We start from the raw sequence: 24,187 nt of genomic DNA, 5'->3' as shown, positions 1-24,187 counted from the left end.
TATTTTTCAATTTTTAGTGTTTGTGTATCGAAGTCGGTTTTTATTTTTTTTTGTAATTTTTTTTTATTTAACAATTTTTAGTGGCCCCATGGAATTACACTATGCCTGGTTAAAAATCTACTGTTTACTAAGCTATTACACTGATCGCGAGCAATTTACTCTTATCCGTTGAGGAGTTCCAGTATCTATCTTCGAAAATGTTCATCAGATCTTCACCAAATTTAAATGGGACCAACTTTGAAGTATACCCTTTCAAACAAAAAAAGAATTTTCATAATCGGTCCAGGCGTCTTCGTGTAATCGGGGAACATATATAAAAAATAATTGATATGGCAAGTGGCAACCGAATAGGTAGGTACTTATGGTTGGAGTGGGAATAACATAGTCTGCTGTCATTTGATATACTTGAAATGTAACAGATGAGGACATGTAAGGTTTACCTACTGTCTGCTTACACCTTGCAAGGGGCAACCCCATGGTTGTGAGGGGAAAGTAGGCAACCTTTATTTATTCAAAACCTTGGGGTAGCTATAGGTAAGTAGGTACTCTCTCAGCTGATGCTCGACTTTCATAAATAGGCTAATCAGGGAAACTGTCAGTCGAAAACATCAAAATAATTAGCGTCAACCTAGGTAGGTATTCGCGGTGTATCAATCTCTACATTATCCAGCATTTTACTAATATAATGCTAGTAATTCTATCACCCTTACATAATAGAGGATAGATATTTCTAACACGGGATCTCAGACCATAACGCCATCTAGCATTAGTTTAAAACTACCTAATTGCATTTTTGTAAAATATTATTTAGACAGTTTTAGGTAGGCATAACAAAGCAAAACCCAGTAGGTACCTATATATGATGTAAAGATTTTCTTGTAAGTTTTTGGTGGGTAGGTCCTTAGTAATTCATGTTTTTCATTTATTTTTAACAAAAAACAGTCCAAGATATTAACAGCGTTTTTAAAATCGCTATCCAATTTTCTATCCCAATTCGAAGACCCGCGCAAGTTGTCTGCTCACCCGTGAGCCCGACGTCGGCGCGAGCCGCAGGCGAGTGGACCGTTCGCGCTAATGTGACCCTGGCTTTACTCGACGACCAATCGCGACAGCGGGGCGGGGTCAGCGACAGAGACGGCGCTACCGGAGATCGCAAGGGACGAGCGAGACGGCCGCGGGGCGGGAAGGCTCTAGCGGGAGGCGGCCGCGTGACACTCGCCGAGGCCATCAGTCAAACTTCGGCGACAGTCGAGCGAGCACGGCGAGCGTCGCGCGGACGCCGAGCGTGCGAGTTTATGTCGTAGTTTATCAAATCGTAAATGTATTATTTAATTATTCACGAAATATAAATAGGTAGCCTTCGTTATGAAATTACGGTTTGTAAAAATGATTATGGCGACTACTAGATACTTATTATCAAAAACGAATGAATAGTGAATAGTTACGTGGACTTTCGAAAGTAAACAATCGGATCTCGACTCTTCCAGATTAACTGTGTGCCTGTTGTTGACTAGATACCTATCTGCATAGGAAGAAAATAGAAAAGGTTAATTAGTTTAGTCAGTTGGTGAATGTGCGAGTGCCGGATGTGCGGCGCGTAGTGCGGCGCGGAGTGCAGCGCGGAGTGCGGCGCAGAGTGCGGCGCGGAGTGCGGCGAGCGACGCCATGGCCAGCAGCGCGCGGCGCGGCGCCGCCTACACCATCGACAGCATCCTGGGGCACCGCCCGCGCCGCTCGCCCGGTACGTGTACGACGGCGACGGCGACACCGGCGCTGCGCAGTGCGCGAGGGAGTCAGGGATATTGCTATACTGAACAAGCGCAATGTGATCATTCAGCTAATTCACGAAGTTTCTATTCCTGAGACTAGCTTCTGCCCTCGACTTCATCCGCGTGGGCTACATGGGGGTACCTACATTTCAAACTCCTATAACGCCTTAGGGGTCGAATTTTTAAAATTCCCCTGTTAGCGAATGTCTATGTCATACTTAGCTACTTTCGTCTTAATTTTTAATTTTTTTAATTTAATTTATTTTGTAGAGACAAACAGTTACAATGAGAAATATAGATAGTGTATAAGGTACAGTCGCCAAATATCGTCCCCTTTTTGTAAAAAAAGAATTAATAAAAATATATCACGAGTAAAGTAATAAATAAAACGTCAAAGTTTAGGTAGAACATTCCTTTATATTATTAGATATTCAAAAACCCGTTAACTTTGTAACAATTTTCACAAAAAGAGCTTTGGCAAAAAAGTAGAAATTCTCAAAAAAAAAATTCTGGGCACCTAATTACGTCCCGGGGACGATATTAGGATCACAATAATTAGTATGTAAACTTAAATTGTATTTTTAACAATAATTATTAGTAATCATAATTATATCATCTTGTCAGACTTTTATTAATCATTGGTATCTATAGTTTATGTAATTTTAATTCTAAAAATAAATTGCATAGATAAAATTAGGCCTATAAAATAAAATGATCTAAATATCGTCCCGGGGGCGATATTAGGCTCACGTAGGGGGCGATATTAGGCTCACGTAGGGGGAGATATTAGGCTCACGTAGGGGGCGATATTAGGCTCACGTAGGGGGCGATATTAGGCTCACGTAGGGGGGCGATATTAGGCTCACATCCCCTATATGACGATATTAAGAATTTGCTAATTATGTTGTTAGCCTCCATTCAACATAAAACATGTGTCATAATCTAAATGAAATTATAATCAATTTAAATCCAAGCAATAACAACACATTTTGTCAAATATTTCGTATAAATAAGTCAAACATATCAATATTTAAACAATACCGATAGTATTTCAATCAAATACTCACCTTGAACAGTTTTTTATATTTTTAATTATCTCAACACAGGCGCGACGTTTCACCACCAAACTTTTACATTGGCCGACTGAAATGACGAACTTTACATTGGCCGACTGACATGACGAACTTTACATTGGCCGACTGACATGACGAACTTTACATTGGCCGACTGACATGACGAACTTTACATTGGCCGACTGACATGACGAACTTTAGATTCGAAGTATTCAAACTAGATGGTGTTATTTAGAAAAAAGAAACCGAAGTGGACGAAATTAGCTTCGGGGACTGTACCTTATATAAAAACACTTAAACCAAAGCAGTCTCCAATGAGAGATTAATACTTATAATAATAATAATGATGTCCACAACACACGGGCACAGTACGCATATGAACATTAGGCACAGAGTATAAAATCACTAACTAACTAACTAGGTAACAAACTAAACTCGACTAAAGTGTAAACTATAACTTGGCAGCATTTGATTATACATCCTTAATTGCTAATTTATACCTATGAAGAGAGAGATGAAAAATATCTTTTTTCGCGAATAGATCGTCTGATCCTATTAATGCATAGTTTGAGCTGTGATAGATCAGTCAGTCAGTCAGTCACCTTTTCCTTTTTAACTTTATAAAAACTATAATACACTGAATCATGTTTAACCATGCGAAATTGGCAACTTTGCTACAACTTGTTTCTGTGTACCTACAATAGTAGACTATTATTAGGATTGATAAAATAATAATATAATAATAATACGGTAATTAGTAGATACAAATTACAACTGATGAGGCTAGTTAAGTATCTACTTGTGCTTTTTTATTTTGTTAAATCATAGGTCACTATCTAGAAAAGTACACGTACCTACTTTTTGTTTGGAAAGTATAGAGAGCAAAGTAAATAGGTTACACAACTGTGCCCGTAGCGGGCGCTCTACGGGCGCGCTACGCCGTAGCGCCGTGCCGTGCAAAAGACATCAATGGGATCCCTCGCTCGCGCCGCTCTCTACGACGCTCATTTCAGTTAATTTAGCTCAAACATAGGGGTAAGGTCTTAGGTAAGGTAATTCGCATAGGAGAGCTAAAAATTTTTACAAAATTTCGGAACACCTGCACCAGTATTAATGAAATGTAAAAAGTTCCCATCGATCTAATAATATTTACAAAAAAATATATGCAATTATTATCTCTAGTCTATAAAACATACAGAAAAATTTATCACTAAAAAAATATATTTACAATTATTATATTATATTATAATATCTGTCCCGGCTTTACTCACGTGTTTAGTGGACGTAAATGCTGTCCTGCTGACTGCCCGATGCTGATGGATGGGTTCGAAACTAGTCGGGCTAACGTCGACCGAACACGTGAGTAAAGCCGGGACAGATCACTCGCGATAGTTTAAACGCTAAAATATGCAAGTTCGCAAATATGTTGTAAAATAAGTAGACAAAATATAAGTAGGTAGGTACTATAGTCTCAGAGCCTAGTAGGTATTACCTACTCGACCAAAACCACAATAATGTATTCCAACTTCTATATTGTTCTACCTTTGGTCTACGTAGGTGTATTGTTGGCTACTACTGGCAAGTACTACTGGCAAGTACTACTGGCAAGTACTACTGGCAAGTACTACTGGCGAGTACTACTGGCAAGTACTACTGGCAAGTACTACTGGCAAGTACTACTGGCAAGTACTACTGGCGAGTACTACTGGCAAGTACTACTGGCAAGTAGGCTGCAGGCGTCGCGGCGCGCGTCTCGTTCGTAGCTATTTAGTTCATTTGTAATTACTTACTACTAATTACTTAACGAGTTAAAGGAGAAAGAACAACAAAGCAAACAAAGCTTTTATATAATATTTTGCATTGAAACAGGTTGGTAGATATTATAGACATCCACATGCTGGACATAGGTCCAACTCCACTGCTGGACATAGGTCCAACTCCACTGCTGGACAAAGGTCACTATGAGTGACCCGTGGACCCCTATCTATAGGTACGCCCCGGAATTCCCTCAAGGAGTTGCGAAACTTATTTCGGTGAGCGTTTACATGGTAACTTTCTGGCAGTGCCTACGTGTTACCCGCGTGACGCCCGCGTGACGCCCGCGTGACGCCCGCGTGACGCCCGTGCTAGATTAGCCTCAGAATATAGAGACAATAGAGTCAGGAATCAACCTACTGAGAGTCTAAACCTTAGTTCGTTACTTATCAATAAGCTAGGGCGTGGTTGTAGGTAGGAGACAAAATAAAAGATTGTATAAGGAAATAAACTGTTTTATTCAGGGAAAAACTCCCTCCAAATCAAAGTTTATCTTTACCATTACTTATTGCTTTATCATTAAATAATTTATTATTTCCTTTAAGAAAAATCTACCGCCAGTTCGTAAAAAGCATATTATCTACCGAGAGAAAGAACTGGCAAGAAAAAACTCGGTGGTGTCTATTTTGTAATACCAATTACACATTTGAACAATACATAAATCAACATACATAGTACAACAAAAGAAATATAAAATCAACAATATTCGTACCTGTAGGTATGTCACAGCTTCTTCTTAAAAATAGGAAAATTAATGATTTCTACCGTTAAAGCAGAGCCATTTATAGGCTGGGATTAACTCCCACCCTCTGTATAAAAATATAGTGATACCATGTAAAGATTAAATTCAATAGAGTCAATAGATTTTAAACTCTACTACATTTATATACTTTAAATACCACATTATACTCTATTTAAATCTACAATTACTTTATTTCTAAAATATAATAAAATCTTTATTATGTTTTGCCATGTAAGTACCATAGATTTGCCATTTATAATCTGTTAATTGTTCTGTCACGTCTGTAGTATTTTTTCTATCATTTTGACGTGCCTCTGTTTACAAATAAAATGTCTATGGTTTAGAATTAATTCTTAAGCAAAATCTAAAGAGTTTAGTAGCAATTTTAAGAAATAAATAGCAACTCTAACCATATATCTTATACCCGCGTGACGCCCGCGGGCAAAGCCGGGCACTGAAGCCTAAGCAAAATGTTATTCATTTAAGTAGATAGCTTCCCTAACGCTAGCCGCGGTTGTGCACTGTGCAGTGAGTGTGCACATATTTTAGATTTTTGTCCTATTACTATAATTAATAGCTAATTGTACTCAAATCAAGAAGCCTCGATGTCCAGTCGGGAGCAAGTGGCGACGGGTCGGGCGCATGTATGTATTTGTAGAGTTGAACCTATCTAGCTACTGCGTTTTAATCCAGAAAATCAAAGAGTTCCATCGGATTTTAATAACCTAAACCCACGCGGCCGAAGTCGCGGGCGCCGGCTGGTCACGTACAAGGCCCCCCCCCCCACTCCTCCAGGTCGTCCTCCAATACAAATAACCCCAAATAGATATTAATATTCCCGACTTACAGCGAGTAGATACTGATGGGTACACAGCGCGCGGCCGCGAACAAACTAATAAGCGCCCCCCCTCGGCGCGGCGCGGCGCGGGCGCGGTGGCGGCGGAGGTGCAGCCGCGCCGCCACGCCGAACTGATCCGTAGTGGCTTGTGTGAAGAGCTACAATAGCGTGCTCGATACACGCCTCGCGGAGATGTTGGACAAATAGTCATTTGGAAGTATGATGATTATCTCGGCCGGCTGCGCGCGAGGGATGCTGCGCACATCTCAGACCTCAACGATCTTTGTGATCTGTTGTGATTTCTTTTTGAACAGCATTCATTTTGGTACTATTCCTAAATGTTCTGTCCTCCTCTCGTCTACCAGTAGTGAGTAGTGAGTAGGTACTTAGGTAGGTATTATAAACATAAAACGTGGGTACCTCACTTTGTATCCTTATAGGATCAATTTTATTGTCTGTCTGTCGAGAAACCTACAGGGTAGGTACAGTAGCCGATGAAGGCAGATCAGAAGGTCTGTCCGTCCGTTCCGTCCAGCGCGGAAATGTAGAAAGTAATTCAGCACCATTCCACGCGGGCATGATCTGTACAGTCGTGAGATACTTAGGGCTGGCTGGAAGTATCGATCCTAAGTTAGCACCTTTTACTTATCAAAACTTTTTTACTTGCCTGTCCGTCGCATCTGCTCTCTCATAAACGCTCACAGAAACAGAAAGATCTCTTTTGAAAAACATGTCTGAAGTTGTTTCAGTAACTTGTAATTTTACGTAAATACCTACTTCGTTCTTTTTCCATTCATTCATTCATTATTACATCACTATTTTTAAGATCATCTTTTCATTAAGTAATTATAATATTGTTGCGGGTTTTTTTCATGTATTCACTTAGTTTAAATAGTAGGTCATCTTTTTTGTAGTTTCTGTTACTTTTTTCATACATGCTGTGGTCGCTTCTGTTGAGACAGTAACGATGTACATTAGCTGCTCTAAGGACTAAGTCTTACACACTGATTACAACATTACAACTACTTAGGCAATATTTACTGAACAACTGAACACATTCAACATTTATTCAAAGAGATAATTATGCTTGACAGTTGTCTGTTCATAGCACATACATATAACATCATCTGGCACTGCGTCACATCGGCGGGGAAATGATACAAACACCGCTCTCTGCTCTCAATTCCCGATATTATTATTTAAGAGTGTATTGACAGATATAACAATTGAGATACAATTGCCATGCAATTGCCATGCAATTGTTGAAGTATTTCGACTCTCGAATTTGGTTTCGTTTGGTGAGACGTAAAATCTTGTACTACGGGTACTGTAGTCTGCCTTAACTTGTCTACGTCCGCACTAACGGACTGCGTCTAAAGTGGACTACGATCGACAACAGGAGTGCGGAGTGCGGAGTGCGGAGTGCGGAGTGCGGAGTGCGGAGTGCGGAGTGCGGAGTGCGGAGTGCGGACTCCGATGTTCGTGGAAACAGAGCGTTACTATGAAGCGCCGCATCTAGGGGAACGTTTATATCGCTGAATAAACGCCTTATGTTTGTTATATCAACAACATGATTGAGATGAATCTCATTGTACGGACGCGCTAGTGGCGCCGCCCGGCGTCGCTCGACCATCTCATTGTACGGATGATGATAGTGCAGAGTTGCCCCGCGCTAGTGGCGCCGCCCGGCGTCGCTCGACCATCTCATTGTACGGATGATGATAGTGCAGAGTTGCCCCGCGCTAGTGGCGCCGCCCGGCGTCGCTCGACCATCTCATTGTACGGATGATGATAGTGCAGAGTTGCCCCGCGCTAGTGGCGCCGCCCGGCGTCGCTCGACCATCTCATTGTACGGATGATGATAGTGCAGAGTTGCCCCGCGCTAGTGGCGCCGCCCGGCGTCGCTCGACCATCTCATTGTACGGATGATGATAGTGCAGAGTTGCCCCGCGCTAGTGGCGCCGCCCGGCGTCGCTCGACCATCTCATTGTACGGATGATGATAGTGCAGAGTTGCCCCGCGCTAGTGGCGCCGCCCGGCGTCGCTCGACCATCTCATTGTACGGATGATGATAGTGCAGAGTTGCCCCGCGCTAGTGGCGCCGCCCGGCGTCGCTCGACCATCTCATTGTACGGATGATGATAGTGCAGAGTTGCCCCGCGCTAGTGGCGCCGCCCGGCGTCGCTCGACCATCTCATTGTACGGATGATGATAGTGCAGAGTTGCCCCGCGCTAGTGGCGCCGCCCGGCGTCGCTCGACCATCTCATTGTACGGATGATGATAGTGCAGAGTTGCCCCGCGCTAGTGGCGCCGCCCGGCGTCGCTCGACCATCTCATTGTACGGATGATGATAGTGCAGAGTTGCCCCGCGCTAGTGGCGCCGCCCGGCGTCGCTCGACCATCTCATTGTACGGATGATGATAGTGCAGAGTTGCCCCGCGCTAGTGGCGCCGCCCGGCGTCGCTCGACCATCTCATTGTACGGATGATGATAGTGCAGAGTTGCCCCGCGCTAGTGGCGCCGCCCGGCGTCGCTCGGCCATCTCATTGTACGGATGATGATAGTGCAGAGTTGCCCCGCGCTAGTGGCGCCGCCCGGCGTCGCTCGACCATCTCATTGTACGGATGATGATAGTGCAGAGTTGCCCCGCGCTAGTGGCGCCGCCCGGCGTCGCTCGACCATCTCATTGTACGGATGATGATAGTGCAGAGTTGCCCCGCGCTAGTGGCGCCGCCCGGCGTCGCTCGACCATCTCATTGTACGGATGATGATAGTGCAGAGTTGCCCCGCGCTAGTGGCGCCGCCCGGCGTCGCTCGACCGACTCGCGACTCCGACAAGGATTACATCGCGGCTTAACTGAAATACAATTAGTATAAATAAATAGTGCGACTAATGTCGAGTGACGTTAAGTGCTTCACAAAAAGCGTGTTTAGTTGGCACTTGGCCGTTGTCGCGGAGCGGGCGTGAGCTCTATGTGCAGCGGCGCAGGGGCGAGAGTGGCGCGGCACCGCGGCACCGGCGAGGGGTGACGTGAGCTCTATGTGCAGCGGCGCAGGGGCGAGAGTGGCGCGGCACCGCGGCACCGGCGAGGGGTGACGTGAGCTCTATGTGCAGCGGCGCAGGGGCGAGAGTGGCGTGGCACCGCGGCACCGGTGAGGGGTGACGCGCTATCGCCGAGGGCCGGGTTGCGCCGGATTAAGAGATCGATGTCACGCCGGTGCATGCTCGCTGGTGCTGGGAACACACACACACACACACACACACACACACACACACACACACACACACACACACACACACACACAATGCTAACTCGTATTTGATGAAGCGATGGTAATGTGTATTAACAACATGACGTTTTGCTATTGAACTTATTATGCTGAGAACCAATATATTACTCGGTGAGTAAATTTGGAATGGAGGTAGATTATACCCTGAATTAACACATAGGCTACTTTTTATCCCGGAAAATCAAAGAGTTCCCACGGGATTTTTAAAAACCTAATTCCTAGCAGACGAAATCGTGGACATCAGCTAGTATTTTAATAGGTATAAACTAGCTCCAGCCATGGACCTACTCAAGCACTACCTATCACACAAACACTACACTTATGCACTTTTTAGCACAATGTAACCTTACGAATGAATGGCTTGTACAGGAGCAGACTTAAGACACTTCCTTGTGGTACCCCAGCTTTGACTTCCTTGAGTTCAGGCATCTTCTTGACGAACTCTACCATCTAATCCAAATATATTACGATTCAAGAATAAGTTCTGCAAATAACTTTGGTAGCATACTCCTGAGTTTATAGATAAGCCCGTCGTGCCACACTTTATCAAAAGCTTAGCAAAGCTCTTATGTTCTAATGATTTCTCTATTATGTCAGTAATCCTTTGGACTTGATCTATCGTTGAGTATTTTCTCGAGATCCAAATTGGTGATTTGGTGTTATTTTCTATCTCTTAGTAACGAAAAATTGTTAAAAAGAGACTAAAACAGTCCCTTTTTAACTATTTTTCAAATAATTTCGAAAAAGATATCGGTCCATATTATTATGATGTTGTTTCATGGAGTGAGTCCTCGGTTTCTTCTCGAGGTGATCATTCAATTTATTTTCATTAAATATTTGTTTGTTTTCATGAATTTGTTTTGTCTTGTGACGATTTCAAATCATGCCACTGTTCTTATATCTTCATGTTTATTCTAATATGAAGGATAATTTCCTTAGGATAGGTGGTACCCTTACTCCATTTTTAATCGATGTAGTATTATTCCAGGCTGACTTTTGTATGTCTGTTATAAATTTGGCCACTTCCATATTGACCTCTGTGCATTTGAAGTGGACTTTATTAGATTTAATAAAGAAATTTAAAAATAATGTTTTTTGTCAGATGGCGTGGATCGGTGCGTTGAAATGAAAAGCGAAGGTGTCCACTCCGACTCAGAGCACGAGGCGGAGCACGAGCACGAGCACGAGCACGAGCCGAGCGCCGAGCCCGAGCGCGCGGAGCTGGACGCGCTGGATGCCATGGACGCGGGCCGGCCGCGCAAGGTAACTTGCTACGCTTGATGCCATGTCGGAAGAGCCGGAGCAGGGAAAAAAAGATTTTAGAAAGAAACTATTTAAAAATTGAATTTTTAAAGTTCTTAAAACAATTTTTATATTATTTTACGTGTATACGTGTACCCATATGAAGCGTTTATTACCGACTCGCCCCAGTGTCGCGTACCTACTATCATACAACTTCTTTGTTGACCATCTCATGAGCAGGATCCGCACGCCTTGCCCGGGCCCGGGCCATGTCCGCTCGAACATTGTTGTAATTGCCTGTGGTGTCACTTGTTGTTCACTGTCGGTGTGGTTTGTGTTGCAAGCAGGTGCGCCGCAGCCGCACCACCTTCACCACATACCAGCTGCACGAGCTGGAGCGCGCCTTCGACAAGACGCAGTACCCCGACGTGTTCACGAGAGAGGAGCTCGCCATGAGGCTCGACCTCAGCGAGGCCAGAGTGCAGGTCGGTGTCCGCACCCCACACGGACCGCACACCACACATACCACACACCACATATAACGGACACCACACATAACGTACGCTACGCATATAGACTAAACGTATAGCCCGTACACAGTACAACGAGCTATTTTATCTGAAAACCATTTAAATGATTATATTAATTAAAGTACAACCTTACATAGCTTAAAAGCAACAAACTTGCGTTAGCAAAAATCCACTGAGTCTAATTTATGCGAATTCATTGATCAGCTTATCTTGCCTATGGATGGTGGCTTTTAAGTTAATTGTATATAGGTATACTGACTATTCATCTGTGGACTATTCAAAAGCCTTTGACAAAATCTGTCGTTATAATATTATACTTGTACACAACTTAAAAAGTTTTGTACAAGCATAATATTATAATGGCATTCACGTGACCTGCCCCGTTGTCCTGTTTGCGTGATACGAGCCACGAAGTTGCCAGCGAGGGGTTCTGTTCTATATTCATGCCCATAACTTGTGGCGTCCCACAAGGATAACACTTAGGTCCTCTCTTTTTGACATATTTATCAATGACGTAGTAAAAAAATCTCAAATTTAATGTGATGATGATAATAAGATACCTATTCAAACACAAATTGGTCAAGTGCCAGTCGGACTCGCTAGCGAGAGGTTCCGTACAATCGTACAAGAAATAACATTATTTTTAAAATTTTCATGACGATCCTTGTCATAGGTATTTTCATACAAAAGCATTGGAGTCTTACAGACACAATATTATATTCTGAAGTTCTGTAATGATTTGGACGGAGGATCCATAGCTTATTATAAATTACAATTTAGTTTAAAATTATTAATAAAATAAGTCATTAATTTCATTGAGAGCGTACGATTATTAATAAATATAATTACACATTTTGTAATGATGTACTCGACGAACTATAATTAAATTCTCTGCAAGTATTCAGTAACGAGTGACGACATAATGAACTCCGCGGCTCGGCGGAGACACGTTTCATCTCGCGATCGCTGGAACTACTCATAATTACATTTACTATTTAATATTACTCACTTATTTGTAACTGCAAGTTAATTTAGACAACGGAACATAGAGTTCTACGATAGTGAATCTGAGTTTGAAGCAAACATTTTGAACTGACCAGTGCTCACGAGTCTGCTGCATCGCCTCACACCAGTCGCCGTGTCCACTGCACCAAGCCAGCGCGGTACAGCTGGGGCGTGCAGCGGGCAGTCGAAGTACGCTCTGTGACTGGATTACATTCGTCACTATCGAGCTATAGACGTCCACTGCTGGACTCTCTGCTGGACACACGCCTCTCGCAGGGACTTCCGCTCGCCACGGTCTTGCACCACCTAAATCCAGCGACTCCACGTGACTCGTTGTATGTCGTCTGTCAATCTAGAGGGGATCTTTCAACGCTGCGTTTTCTGGTACAAGGTTGCCATTGCAGCGACTCGAGACCACAACTGACCTACCTCGATCGGTCTTTCGAACTACGTGCCCTGCCCATTGCCACTTCAGCTTCGTTGAGCTATGTCGGTTACTCTGGTTTTTCTACGGATCTTGTAAGTTCTGATTCGATCACGTAGATAAACGCCGCACATATCTCTCTCCATCGCCCGCTGAGTGACTCTGAGCTTGCTGATGAGGCTCAAGTTACCGATCGAGTCTCGGGTCCATACGTCATTACTGGCGACAAGCACTGCGGAATTTCGGACGAGAAGATATTATATCGAAACTTTCCAAACGCTGCCCAGCCGAGTTGAACTCAGCGGCGGTTGTCTTCAAATTACTTACTGGATTGTGTGTCCCAGCTCCCAGGTGTTATACATAGGTACTCGTCTTCAATTTCGAGTGCAAAGCTCTCGACGATGACTCGGTGGGGCCGGACATAGGCATTAGACATGATTGTCTTAGAGCATCAGTATTGAGGTCTTCCAGAGTGTCTGCAACAACGACTGTGTCATCGGCAGATCGAAGGTGCGTGATGTACTCGCCGCTGATGCTGATGTCAAGTCCGTTCCACTGTAGGAGGTTAAAGAGGTCTTCCAAAGCTGCGGCAAAGAGCTTTGAGATTACAATGTACACTAAAACAGGTGAAATATCAAATGTAGCCTGTTAGTGAGGGATGCAACCACGCGGTGTCAAATAGCGTCGATCAGCGGCCGTGTCGCTGCAGCCTGCAGCCTGCAGCCTGCAGCCTGCAGCCGCCACGACGCCGCGGCAATTAGCATTAGCGGCATTGTCCGCAGGTTGCTGCGCGTTGTTACATGCTATATCGTATACCTATGGAAGCTCGATGGTAGAAAACAACGTCTTCGATGACATTGATCACAGGATTCGATATGATTAATTAATTCTACAACTCATCCGTACAACCTTCTGTCGTGCAATGTTGTAAAATGGCGATACACCCACGACAGACACGGAGTCGGAAGTGAATGTTGTTGCGTGTAACAACACGCACGTCCGTCGTGCATTACTTGCTAAGTAGGTACCTAAGCTTGATAAGGTTTGCAGTGAAGTGCAGACGACGGACGGCAAAGCGGTAAGTTGTAACAGAATCCTCGCCCTTGAAATATTTACACTTAGCGACTGAATCTAATGATATTTCTATAATATTTTATTTATTTTATTTTTATTTAGACAACACGAAAAGTGAACAATTTACACCACACTTTTAGACCAAAGCACTAGATAAAAAGCCGAGACTGGTGTTGGCAGTTTGCAGCCCAAATAGACCGTAGTCTGTGCTAGGGCTGACAAAGTTCATCGACCTCATTCTTACTATATTATATTATATTATATACTATATTATATTTATACTATACTATATATATTCATACATTACTAAAACTATATTTTATTTGGTGCAACAGTGTTGATGCATACGGAGTTTAGATATATAATTTAAATAGATAGGATAAATTTTAATAAGTTAAAGCATTCGTTTCAACAGATCTTGTCATAAAGACGTTTAAAATTTTCAAGAGGTTTCTAGGAGAAATTACATTCATATATCTACTGATCATCTCTTATTACATGATAACCATTTATTTATTTATTGAGAACAATATGTTTGCTAATAACCTAACAAGATTTTCTTTCAAAATATCTTGTTGTAGGCTCTTCTCAGCCCTGGGCGCGTTTGGAACCCTCGTAGCTTTAGTTTTAAGTTTACCTAATAATTATCACCACTATATCTTACAAATCCAACATCTGACCATCAAAAAGAGTAATTTATTACCTATTTTGAATAAATCATTTGACTTTGACTTTGACTATCCGAGTAGGTGTGTCGCGCAGTTAATAATAAGTAGAAGTCGGCCGGAGTATACCCCAGTTGGCGTGCAGCACTGCGGCAGCGGGCGGCAGCACTGCGGCAGCGGGCGGCGCCGGGCGGCAGCAGCAGCTCGCTCGACAATGGCCGCTAATTCCGCGTCATTACACTCATTATGTCCTCGCGCTGATGTCTCGTGTCGTGCTAATTGTGTTGCCCCCCCCCCCCCACCACCACCGCGCCAGCAACTTCCGAACTCCTACAAGTCACATTGTTCTGGCACTATGAAATGCTTAATTTGAAAAAGAATAAAATAAGTTTGAATTTCGATTTGTCTTCGATGACATATTTAGTGTAACAATCGGCACCTGTTGTCTGTTGTCTGTTGTCTGTTGTCTGTTGTCTGTTGTCTTGTTGTAAATTTTTCTACAACGGTAAGCAAATTGACTATCGACTCGATCGTACTGTGAACTGATCGTCAGTCGGTCGGGTCGGGTCGGGTCGGGTCGGGTCGGGTCGGTCGGCGGCGGCTAACAATAGTTTAATTAAGCGCGGTTTGAGCGCGAGAGCTCTCCAACTGCAGTTAAAGTGAGCGGCGCTGCAATTTGGTAATTACTCCGCGAGGGCGTGTGGGGGGGTGTCGCGGGGGTGGAGGGGGTGAGGTAATCTCGCGGCCCGAGAGCAGTCGGCACAGACAATGAAACACTTTAATATTTCGCAGGGCTGCATTCGCCTAATGAGGAATTCATTGCGGTCATTAGATGCTCTGCAGTACGTCTTTAATTGCGCCTCGTTATAAGGCAGCGCCTGCCTCGCCTCGCCTCGTTCATGAAACAATGAAACATTAACGAGTAATTTGACGGCATCGCTCGGCGCGAGACTCACTCTCCAGCTGCCGCGCCTCTTGTGTTACTCTTTGGACGCGGGGTCGTCCCACACTGCGCTCGTCCCGGTCGTATCATATCTCCATCTTTATGTACTATTTATTCTTTATTGTCATCACTAAAGATGATCGATCGGAGTGGAGCCGGCCCCGGCCCCGACACGGTGTGGGGCCGGCCCCGGCCCCGACACGGTGTGGGGCCGGCCCTGGCTCCAGCTCGAGGAGGGTTTCTTACATCGCACTCGACGCGCGTAAATTGCGTTCAATCCTCTCATAGATGGCGCGCACCGACAAGCGACCTACCCTCCGCATTGTGCGCGCGCCACTCTACACTCTATAGACAACGAGTTAGGGTCGAATGTCGCGGAGGGCGGAGGGCGGAGGGCCACTGGAGAATGCAATGGAGCAGCGAGCGATGGCGGTGTAACGCGACTCCACTCGACGCGCACAATGGCCGCTCAATCAGTCTTGTTTTATTTCAAGTGGAGTGTAATTAAATTGAACTGCTTCATTAGTGGACCATCAATAGTAACCGGCCCCTCGGTGGTGTAGGGGGGGGGGGGGACTCATGGAGATCTCCATGTTCAGGATACGAGACGTTAGCTCGGTTCGGCGCCGAGCGCGGAGAAGCACTCGCAACATGCCGCGTACAGCCACGAGTAGATGACGCGACGAATTTGTTTCTAAGTGAAGTGAGTGATTCTCTGGTGTATCTAAGAGAAAACGATATTATGTTACTGTCCGACTTAGATAATATCTGTTCTTCAAAGCGAGAGTTAATAGGTAAGTACCTAGGCATCTTCTAGGCAGACGTATCTACTCTAGATCTAGACTTCATCATTGCTTTTCAAGCCTTACTGGAGTATCAGGCAATAACACTATGTACTTAACTGTATTAGACGTAGGTTTTCCTGCGATTTTCTATTCTCTAACTTTTCTGTGCTTTGAATTCAATGGAGCATCTCAAAGTAATTGTAACGTTTAAGCTCAGTCAATTTCCCCCCCCCCCCCCTCCACTACCTCCCTCATAACTCCCCCCCTCCCCACACGATGTCGCCGCAGCGAATGGACTCATTTGGAAATTATGAAATTATAGCATTTTTGCCTTTCGCCGGCTACAATGTCTTTTTATTAGCGCAATGCGGCTCGACTAGCTCAATTTGTTTCTATTCTCCCGGCGCCGGCGTGCGACTGTGGACCCTAACACAAGGCGGCAGAGCTCACACTCCATTGTGTGCGAGCGCGCGCGAAAACCACGTATGCGTAATTGCTTTTCATTACGGCCCCATTGTAGTGGAGAGCGGCAAATTGGCGACAATTACGCGATAAAAAACATTCCAAGTGGACGCGGAGACTTCGGCGTGCCGTCCGTGCCGTACCGTGCCGCGCCGTGCCGCGCCGTGCCACACTGCCGCCGCCTGCACGCTCTGTGCGCCATGTGGCGGGTTCAGTCTCGATGCGGGCGAACGATGCTCGATTGTCAACTAAATAACCGATACGCGAAACAGACAAACAGAACGCCAGACACGAGAAGCGCACCCCGGTGACGGACCGCACAGTTCGTCAGCTAAGTTACGTGTGCTCTACTTGGCTGGTTATTGTGCGACGTCGCGCATCGTGCCAGACTCGAGCTGTTAGCATACCTGCGCATAGTTGCAAAAAAGCAATCGAATGACTCGAAAAATCGATTGAACAATCGATTGCCGATTTATTCGTCTTAACAAACAAAAATTGAACAATAATCAACGATCGATTGATCGATTATTTGATCCATTCGGTTGTTAAGTCTACTAATGCAAAGCGCACGGTGTCGACCGAATAAATCGAAAATATAAATTATTTGCGCTTTGCACTCAATTTTCGATTCTATCGCCCCAGACCTGCGCGCCAATTACATTACAATTAATCAATCGAAAACAGTCGATTGATTTTTGACAAAATCGAATAACTCGATTGTTATTCGAATGAATTGCCGATTGCTTGCCTACAATATTATGTAGCATAAGATTGTATCTGATGGTAGGGCGGGAATGGTAAGTAGTGGTGTAAAGTTGCGTTTTGCTTGCACAGGTGTGGTTCCAGAACCGGCGCGCCAAGTGGCGCAAGCGCGAGAAGGCGCTGGGCCGCGAGCACGCGCCCTTCCTGCACCACGAGCACGGTAACTATCCACATGTTTTGAGCACTAGTTTGGCAGGTGTGGTGCCAGAACCGGCGCGCCAAGTGGCGCAAGCGCGAGAAGGCGCTGGGCTGCGAGCACGCGCCCTTCCTGCACCACGAGCACGGTAACTATCCACATGTTTTGAGCACTAGTTTGGCAGGTGTGGTGCCAGAACCGGCGCGCCAAGTGGCGCAAGCTCGAGAAGGCGCTGGGCCGCGAGCACGCGCCCTTCCTGCACCACGAGCACGGTAACTATCCACATGTTTTGAGCACTAGTTTGGCAGGTGTGGTGCCAGAACCGGCGCGCCAAGTGGCGCAAGCGCGAGAAGGCGCTGGGCTGCGAGCACGCGCCCTTCCTGCACCACGAGCTCGGTAACTATCCACATGTTTTGAGCACTAGTTTGGCAGGTGTGGTGCCAGAACCGGCGCGCCAAGTGGCGCAAGCGCGAGAAGGCGCTGGGCTGCGAGCACGCGCCCTTCCTGCACCACGAGCACGGTAACTATCCACATGTTTTGAGCACTAGTTTGGCAGGTGTGGTGCCAGAACCGGCGCGCCAAGTGGCGCAAGCTCGAGAAGGCGCTGGGCCGCGAGCACGCGCCCTTCCTGCACCACGAGCACGGTAACTATCCACATGTTTTGAGCACTAGTTTGGCAGGTGTGGTGCCAGAACCGGCGCGCCAAGTGGCGCAAGCTCGAGAAGGCGCTGGGCCGCGAGCACGCGCCCTTCCTGCACCACGAGCACGGTAATTATCCACATGTTTTGAGCACTAGTTTGGCAGGTGTGGTGCCAGAACCGGCGCGCCAAGTGGCGCAAGCTCGAGAAGGCGCTGGGCTGCGAGCACGCGCCCTTCCTGCACCACGAGCACGGTAACTATCTACATGAACTGTAAAGTTGGTGACGATCACAATGATCGGAGACAGTCGAAGTGACACAGGGATCCAGGACCTTCTCAGCGCAATAAAGAGAAAGAAGAAGAGCATGACTGTCAGCTGTGTACAAGTATCATATATTTACTTGTTCGCGCCAAAGGAAGAACTAAACAAAAGTGATGTGCGACAAGGACAACATCTCTACCAGAGAAATTAACAAGTTCTAAAAATAATGTTGGAGAATCAACTTTTGAGAGTTGCGTAGGTTCATTCCAAAAAGTGGTCTATAGTTATCTACTCTGGAGACATAGAGTATTTTTTGGAACTTCTATTATACAGTTTAAAAACAATAACCTATTTAAAAAATATATTTTATAACGACTACACCATTGGAACTATAAATAACCAGAACGTATGATTATAATGACATTATCGCCCAATTTGTGATACTCCATATCTATCCACGATCTCCTGCTAATGCCTCATGCCATCGAACCGAACTGCGGGAATAGGTTTAATGTCACCAACATGTTGTTATCGTTTTAGGGTTATTATTTGTCTAATTGTGGGTGGCTGAATGATATTTTTTGATAAAAAAAATCATGGCTTTTATCCTGCTGAAGCTGATGCTGACATTATGGTGGCGTTTGGTTCACGTTCCTCTCTCTATTGTGTGGCCCCTCCACACGTCCACACGTCCACACGTCCACACGTCCACACGTCCACACGTCCACACGTCCACACGTCCACACGTCCACACGTCGCAATCATTACTACAGCTGTACTGAACGAAGTTATGTTAATAAGTAATAAGTTAGTTTGAATAAAAATAAATTTTAATGTTACTTTCAAGTTCAATATATAAGTATATAGACTAGAGATAGACTTTATTTGTAAAATGGTATAGTTTTATTTCTTAGTTCAATATAATTGATTACGTTGTTTAAAAACTACTTCACTAAGTAATGAGTTCTAAAACTTTAAGCGGAGAAATGGTAGGTTAGGTAGAAGGTAGGTATGACGTATGACGTATGACGTATGACGTATGACGTGTGGTGTAACGAGGGAAGCCTATAATCAGCGCCAGCCCCCGGTAGTGTGTCGTGTCGCGGAGGTGTCATTATGTCGTGCTGTGACGACGCGCGGCGCTCGCTGGTCATTACCACAACTACCGATCACTATCTTGTCAGCGCACACCGTTGGCAATTAATACCTCTATTGTCTTCTTTTTCATTCAGCATGAAAATAGATTTCTAAACTAGCGGTTAAAATAATGTTATCATCAGATTGTGATCTATTTGTTCTTCACTAACGTTTAACTGACTTCAAAAAAGGAGGAGGTTCTTAATTCGTCGGAATCTTTTTTATTTCTTTTTTATGTATGTTACCCGATTACTCGAAGACGCCTAGATCGATTTTAAAAATTCTTTTTTGTTTGAAAGGGTATACTTTCGATGTGGTCCGATATGAAGTTGATGAAGATCTGATGAAGATCTTCGAAGGTAGATAATGGAACTCCTCAACGGATAAGAGTAAACTGCTCGCGATCAGTGTAATAGCTTAGTAAACAGTATGTTTTTAACCAGGCATAGCATTTTTAATAACATGGGGCACTAAAAATTGTAATTTTTTTTTTTTTTTTTTTAAATAAAAACCGACTTCAATGTTCACAAACACTAAAAATTAAAAAATAATTTAATTTATTACCGAATAAGTATACAAGAGTAAATGTAGTTCCATAATAATATTTTTGGGGTCGGTGCCAATGAGGTGCCATTGTAGAGTCTCTTAAAAATACGAAGTCTAGACGATTCGCGCAGCTAAAGCTAATTGGCACCGGCACCAAAAAGTATTATTATGGAACTATATTAACTCTTGTATACATAATATATTCGGTAGTAAATTAAATTATTTTTTAATTTTTAGTGTTTGTGTATTGAAGTCGGTTTTTATTTTTTTGGATAAAAAAATTTTATAGTCGTTATTCGAACAGTACGTACCTACTTACACGTAAAGAAATTCAAAACTACCGTAGAATATGGAATTATGTAGATGTTAGGGCGAAACGAAACGTTTCGAATGGCCGTACTTAGATTTAGTAAAACGGAAAGTAATCTTGCCGAGCTTGTATTAACTCGGAGGTGAACATACTGCCCACTGCCCGGTGCCAGGTGCCAGGTGCCAGGTGCCAGGTGCCAGCAGTATAGACCTGCATTGTGTCTCACTCGATACACGTTGCAGGAGGCGCTCTCACCTGTCAGGACAATCGTTATTGTTGTTCGATTATTGACGATGAACCTCGTTTGTTGAAAGTCATAAGATTTGAAGTAGACATTATTATAAGAAACGAGGATTGTTCCTGTGTATGAATCTAATACCGACTTACCTAGTGGTACTCTCTCGTCAACTGACAGTAGTTTCCCATCAGATATGAGGTACCAGACGATAGTTAACTTGAATGTACATCATTATGTGTTTATACATACAATTATGAGTTACCAGAGATATAAGCGGCCTGTGATGACGCATAAATCATTTGAGTACATAGCGTGGCTTCCTTGACAATTGACATACATAAAAGATTAAGTTGTGAGTTGCAGAGCCCTCCCCAAACAACATCAGCATCATTTAAATAAAGCTGGAAACAAATGTACCGATTTCAGTTACATTTCTGGACCGATTTGCAAATACATATGTTTCATCCTTGGAGGAAGTTGTAATCCAGATGCTGATGCTGCAAGCTGACGGCCGACCTGACCTACGGTGGACATTCAGGAACTGTTGATAGTGGGACAACAGTTCTTGGGTACCAAGTAACAATTCCGTGATTGAACTCCAAGTCCCGGTCCTCCATCCTGATGATGGAAGCTCCTGCACTGTAGTGTAGCGTGACACTGCACTGTAGTGTAGTGTGACACTGCACTGTAGTGTAGTGTGACACTGCACTGTATTGTAACGTCGTTGAGATGAATATGATTTTGATTACAATAAGATTTGGTTTTGAAGATTTGTATTGAATGTTCCGTGTGTGGCGTAGGTGTGGGCGAGTGGCCGCCCGGCATGGGTGTGGGCGTGGGCGGCGTGGGCGTGGGCGCGGGCGAGTGGTGGCTGGGGCTGGGCGCGCCGCTGTGGCACGAGGTGCAGCCCGCCGCCGCCTTCCGCGCGCTGCTGCACAGGTAACTGTCGACACTTACCTGCACGTGTGCATACTCGCCTCCCACTTGCAGCACACGTCGAATGTCAGGTAAATACAGAAGGTCGGGGTTCCGGACTCTACACTCGGCCTTCGTATATTACTTATTTGAAATCGACTGTGGCGTCTCAGGGTTGTTGCTGATGTGTGTGTGTGTGTGTGTGTGGTGCAGGTACGTGCTGGCGCTGCCGCCGCCCGCGCCGCCGTCGCCGGCGCCGCGCTCGCCGTCGCCGCCGCGCGCCGAGCCGCCGCACGCGCCGCACGCTCCGCACGCGCCGCACGCGCCGCACGCGCTGCACGACCGCTACAGCCGCGTGCACACGTAGCCCGCCGCCGCCGCGTCTCTGTGCGTCTGACGCTCTGTTCCGACGAGTAGGTACACTCGACCTGCACGCGACGTCTAGGCGCGGTTGTAATGACAAGCGTGGTGAACACGGTGACGTGGCCGTGGACACAATACCGGCGCTACGTCCACGCCACGTCGCCGGTTTGACCGCTTGTTACTATGCTACAACAATCATAATATTATTATATTTTATTGAAAAGATGAGACTTGATTCTATGTGATTCAGTAGAATCTACTAAATCATATACTTAGTAGTAGTAGTCGTGATACAACTTCTGATATATCATATAACCGTACATACGTTCAATATATTCTGATGTTGAATATTATGTACAGTTATATTTCTGAAATATTTTATTTGTTAAAAAATGATTATGTAAAATTATATTTTATCCCACCGATTGTTTTGATAATAAGTAATTACCTATAATAATTATGAACATTACTTTTTTTGAGAAGTTTTAGCGAATAACTATAAATTAAAGACAATACATTTTATTTATATTTAATAAAAGTAATATCGACATTGGACGAATACTACTAGTTCAGTTTAGTAGGTACTTACACAAATTAATTAAGTTCACGTAATTACAAGTGGAGTAAAAAGTTGTCTGAAACATTGAAATGAGCGATTGTTGCCAAAAACAATCGAACGAATGTAACAATTGAACAACCGATTGTCGATTTATTCGTTTTCACAAGAAACAATCGAATAAAAATTGACAATCGGTTGTTCAATGGTTCGATTCATTAGATTGTTAAATTTTATGAATGCGAAACACACAGTGATGAAAAATATTCGATTGTTATTGGAATGAAGCGCCCATCACTAATGTAACAAACGTCCCGTGTTCCTGCGTTCAGTTCAGTTATCCTCGAGTACTTACATCGAACCCTATCTACAGATTCCGGTATAATGATATGTTCGTGTTCCCCGGAGTACCTACTTACTACAGCTCATATCGCTGCGTGTGCCTTACTGCTCGCTGTTGTACCGAACTACCCAACGTGTGCAATTCTGACACGGACACGGCCGCCCCGCCCAGCTCCCGTACCGACACGTCCTTACTGCTCGCTGTTGTACCGAACTACCCAACGTGTGCAATTCTGACACGGACACGGCCGCCCCGCCCAGCTCCCGTACCGACACGTCCTTACTGCTCGCTGTTGTACCGAACTACCCAACGTGTGCAATTCTGACACGGACACGGCCGCCCCGCCCAGCTCCCGTACCGACACGTCCTTACTGCTCGCTGTTGTACCGAACTACCCAACGTGTGCAATTCTGACACGGACACGGCCGCCCCGCCCAGCTCCCGTACCGACACGTCCTTACTGCTCGCTGTTGTACCGAACTACCCAACGTGTGCAATTCTGACACGGACACGGCCGCCCCGCCCAGCTCCCGTACCGACACGTCCTTACTGCTCGCTGTTGTACCGAACTACCCAACGTATGCAATTCTGACACGGACACGGCCGCCCCGCCCAGCTCCCGTACCGACACGTCCTTACTGCTCGCTGTTGTACCGAACTACCCAACGTGTGCAATTCTGACACGGACACGGCCGCCCCGCCCAGCTCCCGTACCGACACGTCCTTACTGCTCGCTGTTGTATCGAACTACCCAACGTATGCAATTCTGACACGGACACGGCCGCCCCGCCCAGCTCCCGTACCGACACGTCCTTACTGCTCGCTGTTGTACCGAACTACCCAACGTGTGCAATTCTGACACGGACACGGCCGCCCCGCCCAGCTCCCGTACCGACACGTCCTTACTGCTCGCTGTTGTACCGAACTACCCAACGTATGCAATTCTGACACGGACACGGCCGCCCCGCCCAGCTCCCGTACCGACACGTCCTTACTGCTCGCTGTTGTACCGAACTACCCAACGTATGCAATTCTGACACGGACACGGCCGCCCCGCCCAGCTCCCGTACCGACACGTCCTTACTGCTCGCTGTTGTACCGAACTACCCAACGTGTGCAATTCTGACACGGACACGGCCGCCCCGCCCAGCTCCCGTACCGACACGTCCTTACTGCTCGCTGTTGTACCGAACTACCCAACGTATGCAATTCTGACACGGACACGGCCGCCCCGCCCAGCTCCCGTACCGACACGTCCTTACTGCTCGCTGTTGTACCGAACTACCCAACGTATGCAATTCTGACACGGACACGGCCGCCC

At 45.3% G+C, this 24,187-nt stretch overlaps 1 protein-coding gene across 1 annotated transcript; it reads left to right on the top strand.

The window, feature by feature from the left end:
• Positions 1-1,254: 1,254 nt before the first annotated feature.
• LOC117984107 (aristaless homeobox protein-like) lies at positions 1,255-21,971 on the top strand. The gene is made up of 6 exons (XM_069500009.1): positions 1,255-1,741; positions 10,632-10,792; positions 11,119-11,256; positions 17,494-17,581; positions 21,490-21,628; positions 21,818-21,971. Exons 1-6 carry the CDS (start codon positions 1,666-1,668, stop codon positions 21,969-21,971), a joined length of 756 nt encoding a protein of 251 aa, XP_069356110.1. The 5' UTR covers positions 1,255-1,665.
• Positions 21,972-24,187: the final 2,216 nt, after the last annotated feature.

Source organism: Maniola hyperantus, chromosome 7 (assembly GCF_902806685.2).
Source record: "Maniola hyperantus chromosome 7, iAphHyp1.2, whole genome shotgun sequence".
NCBI classification, from domain to species: domain Eukaryota; kingdom Metazoa; phylum Arthropoda; class Insecta; order Lepidoptera; family Nymphalidae; genus Maniola; species Maniola hyperantus.
Note: the sequence above shows the minus strand (reverse complement) of the source record. Positions and strands in the feature narration are given on the sequence as shown.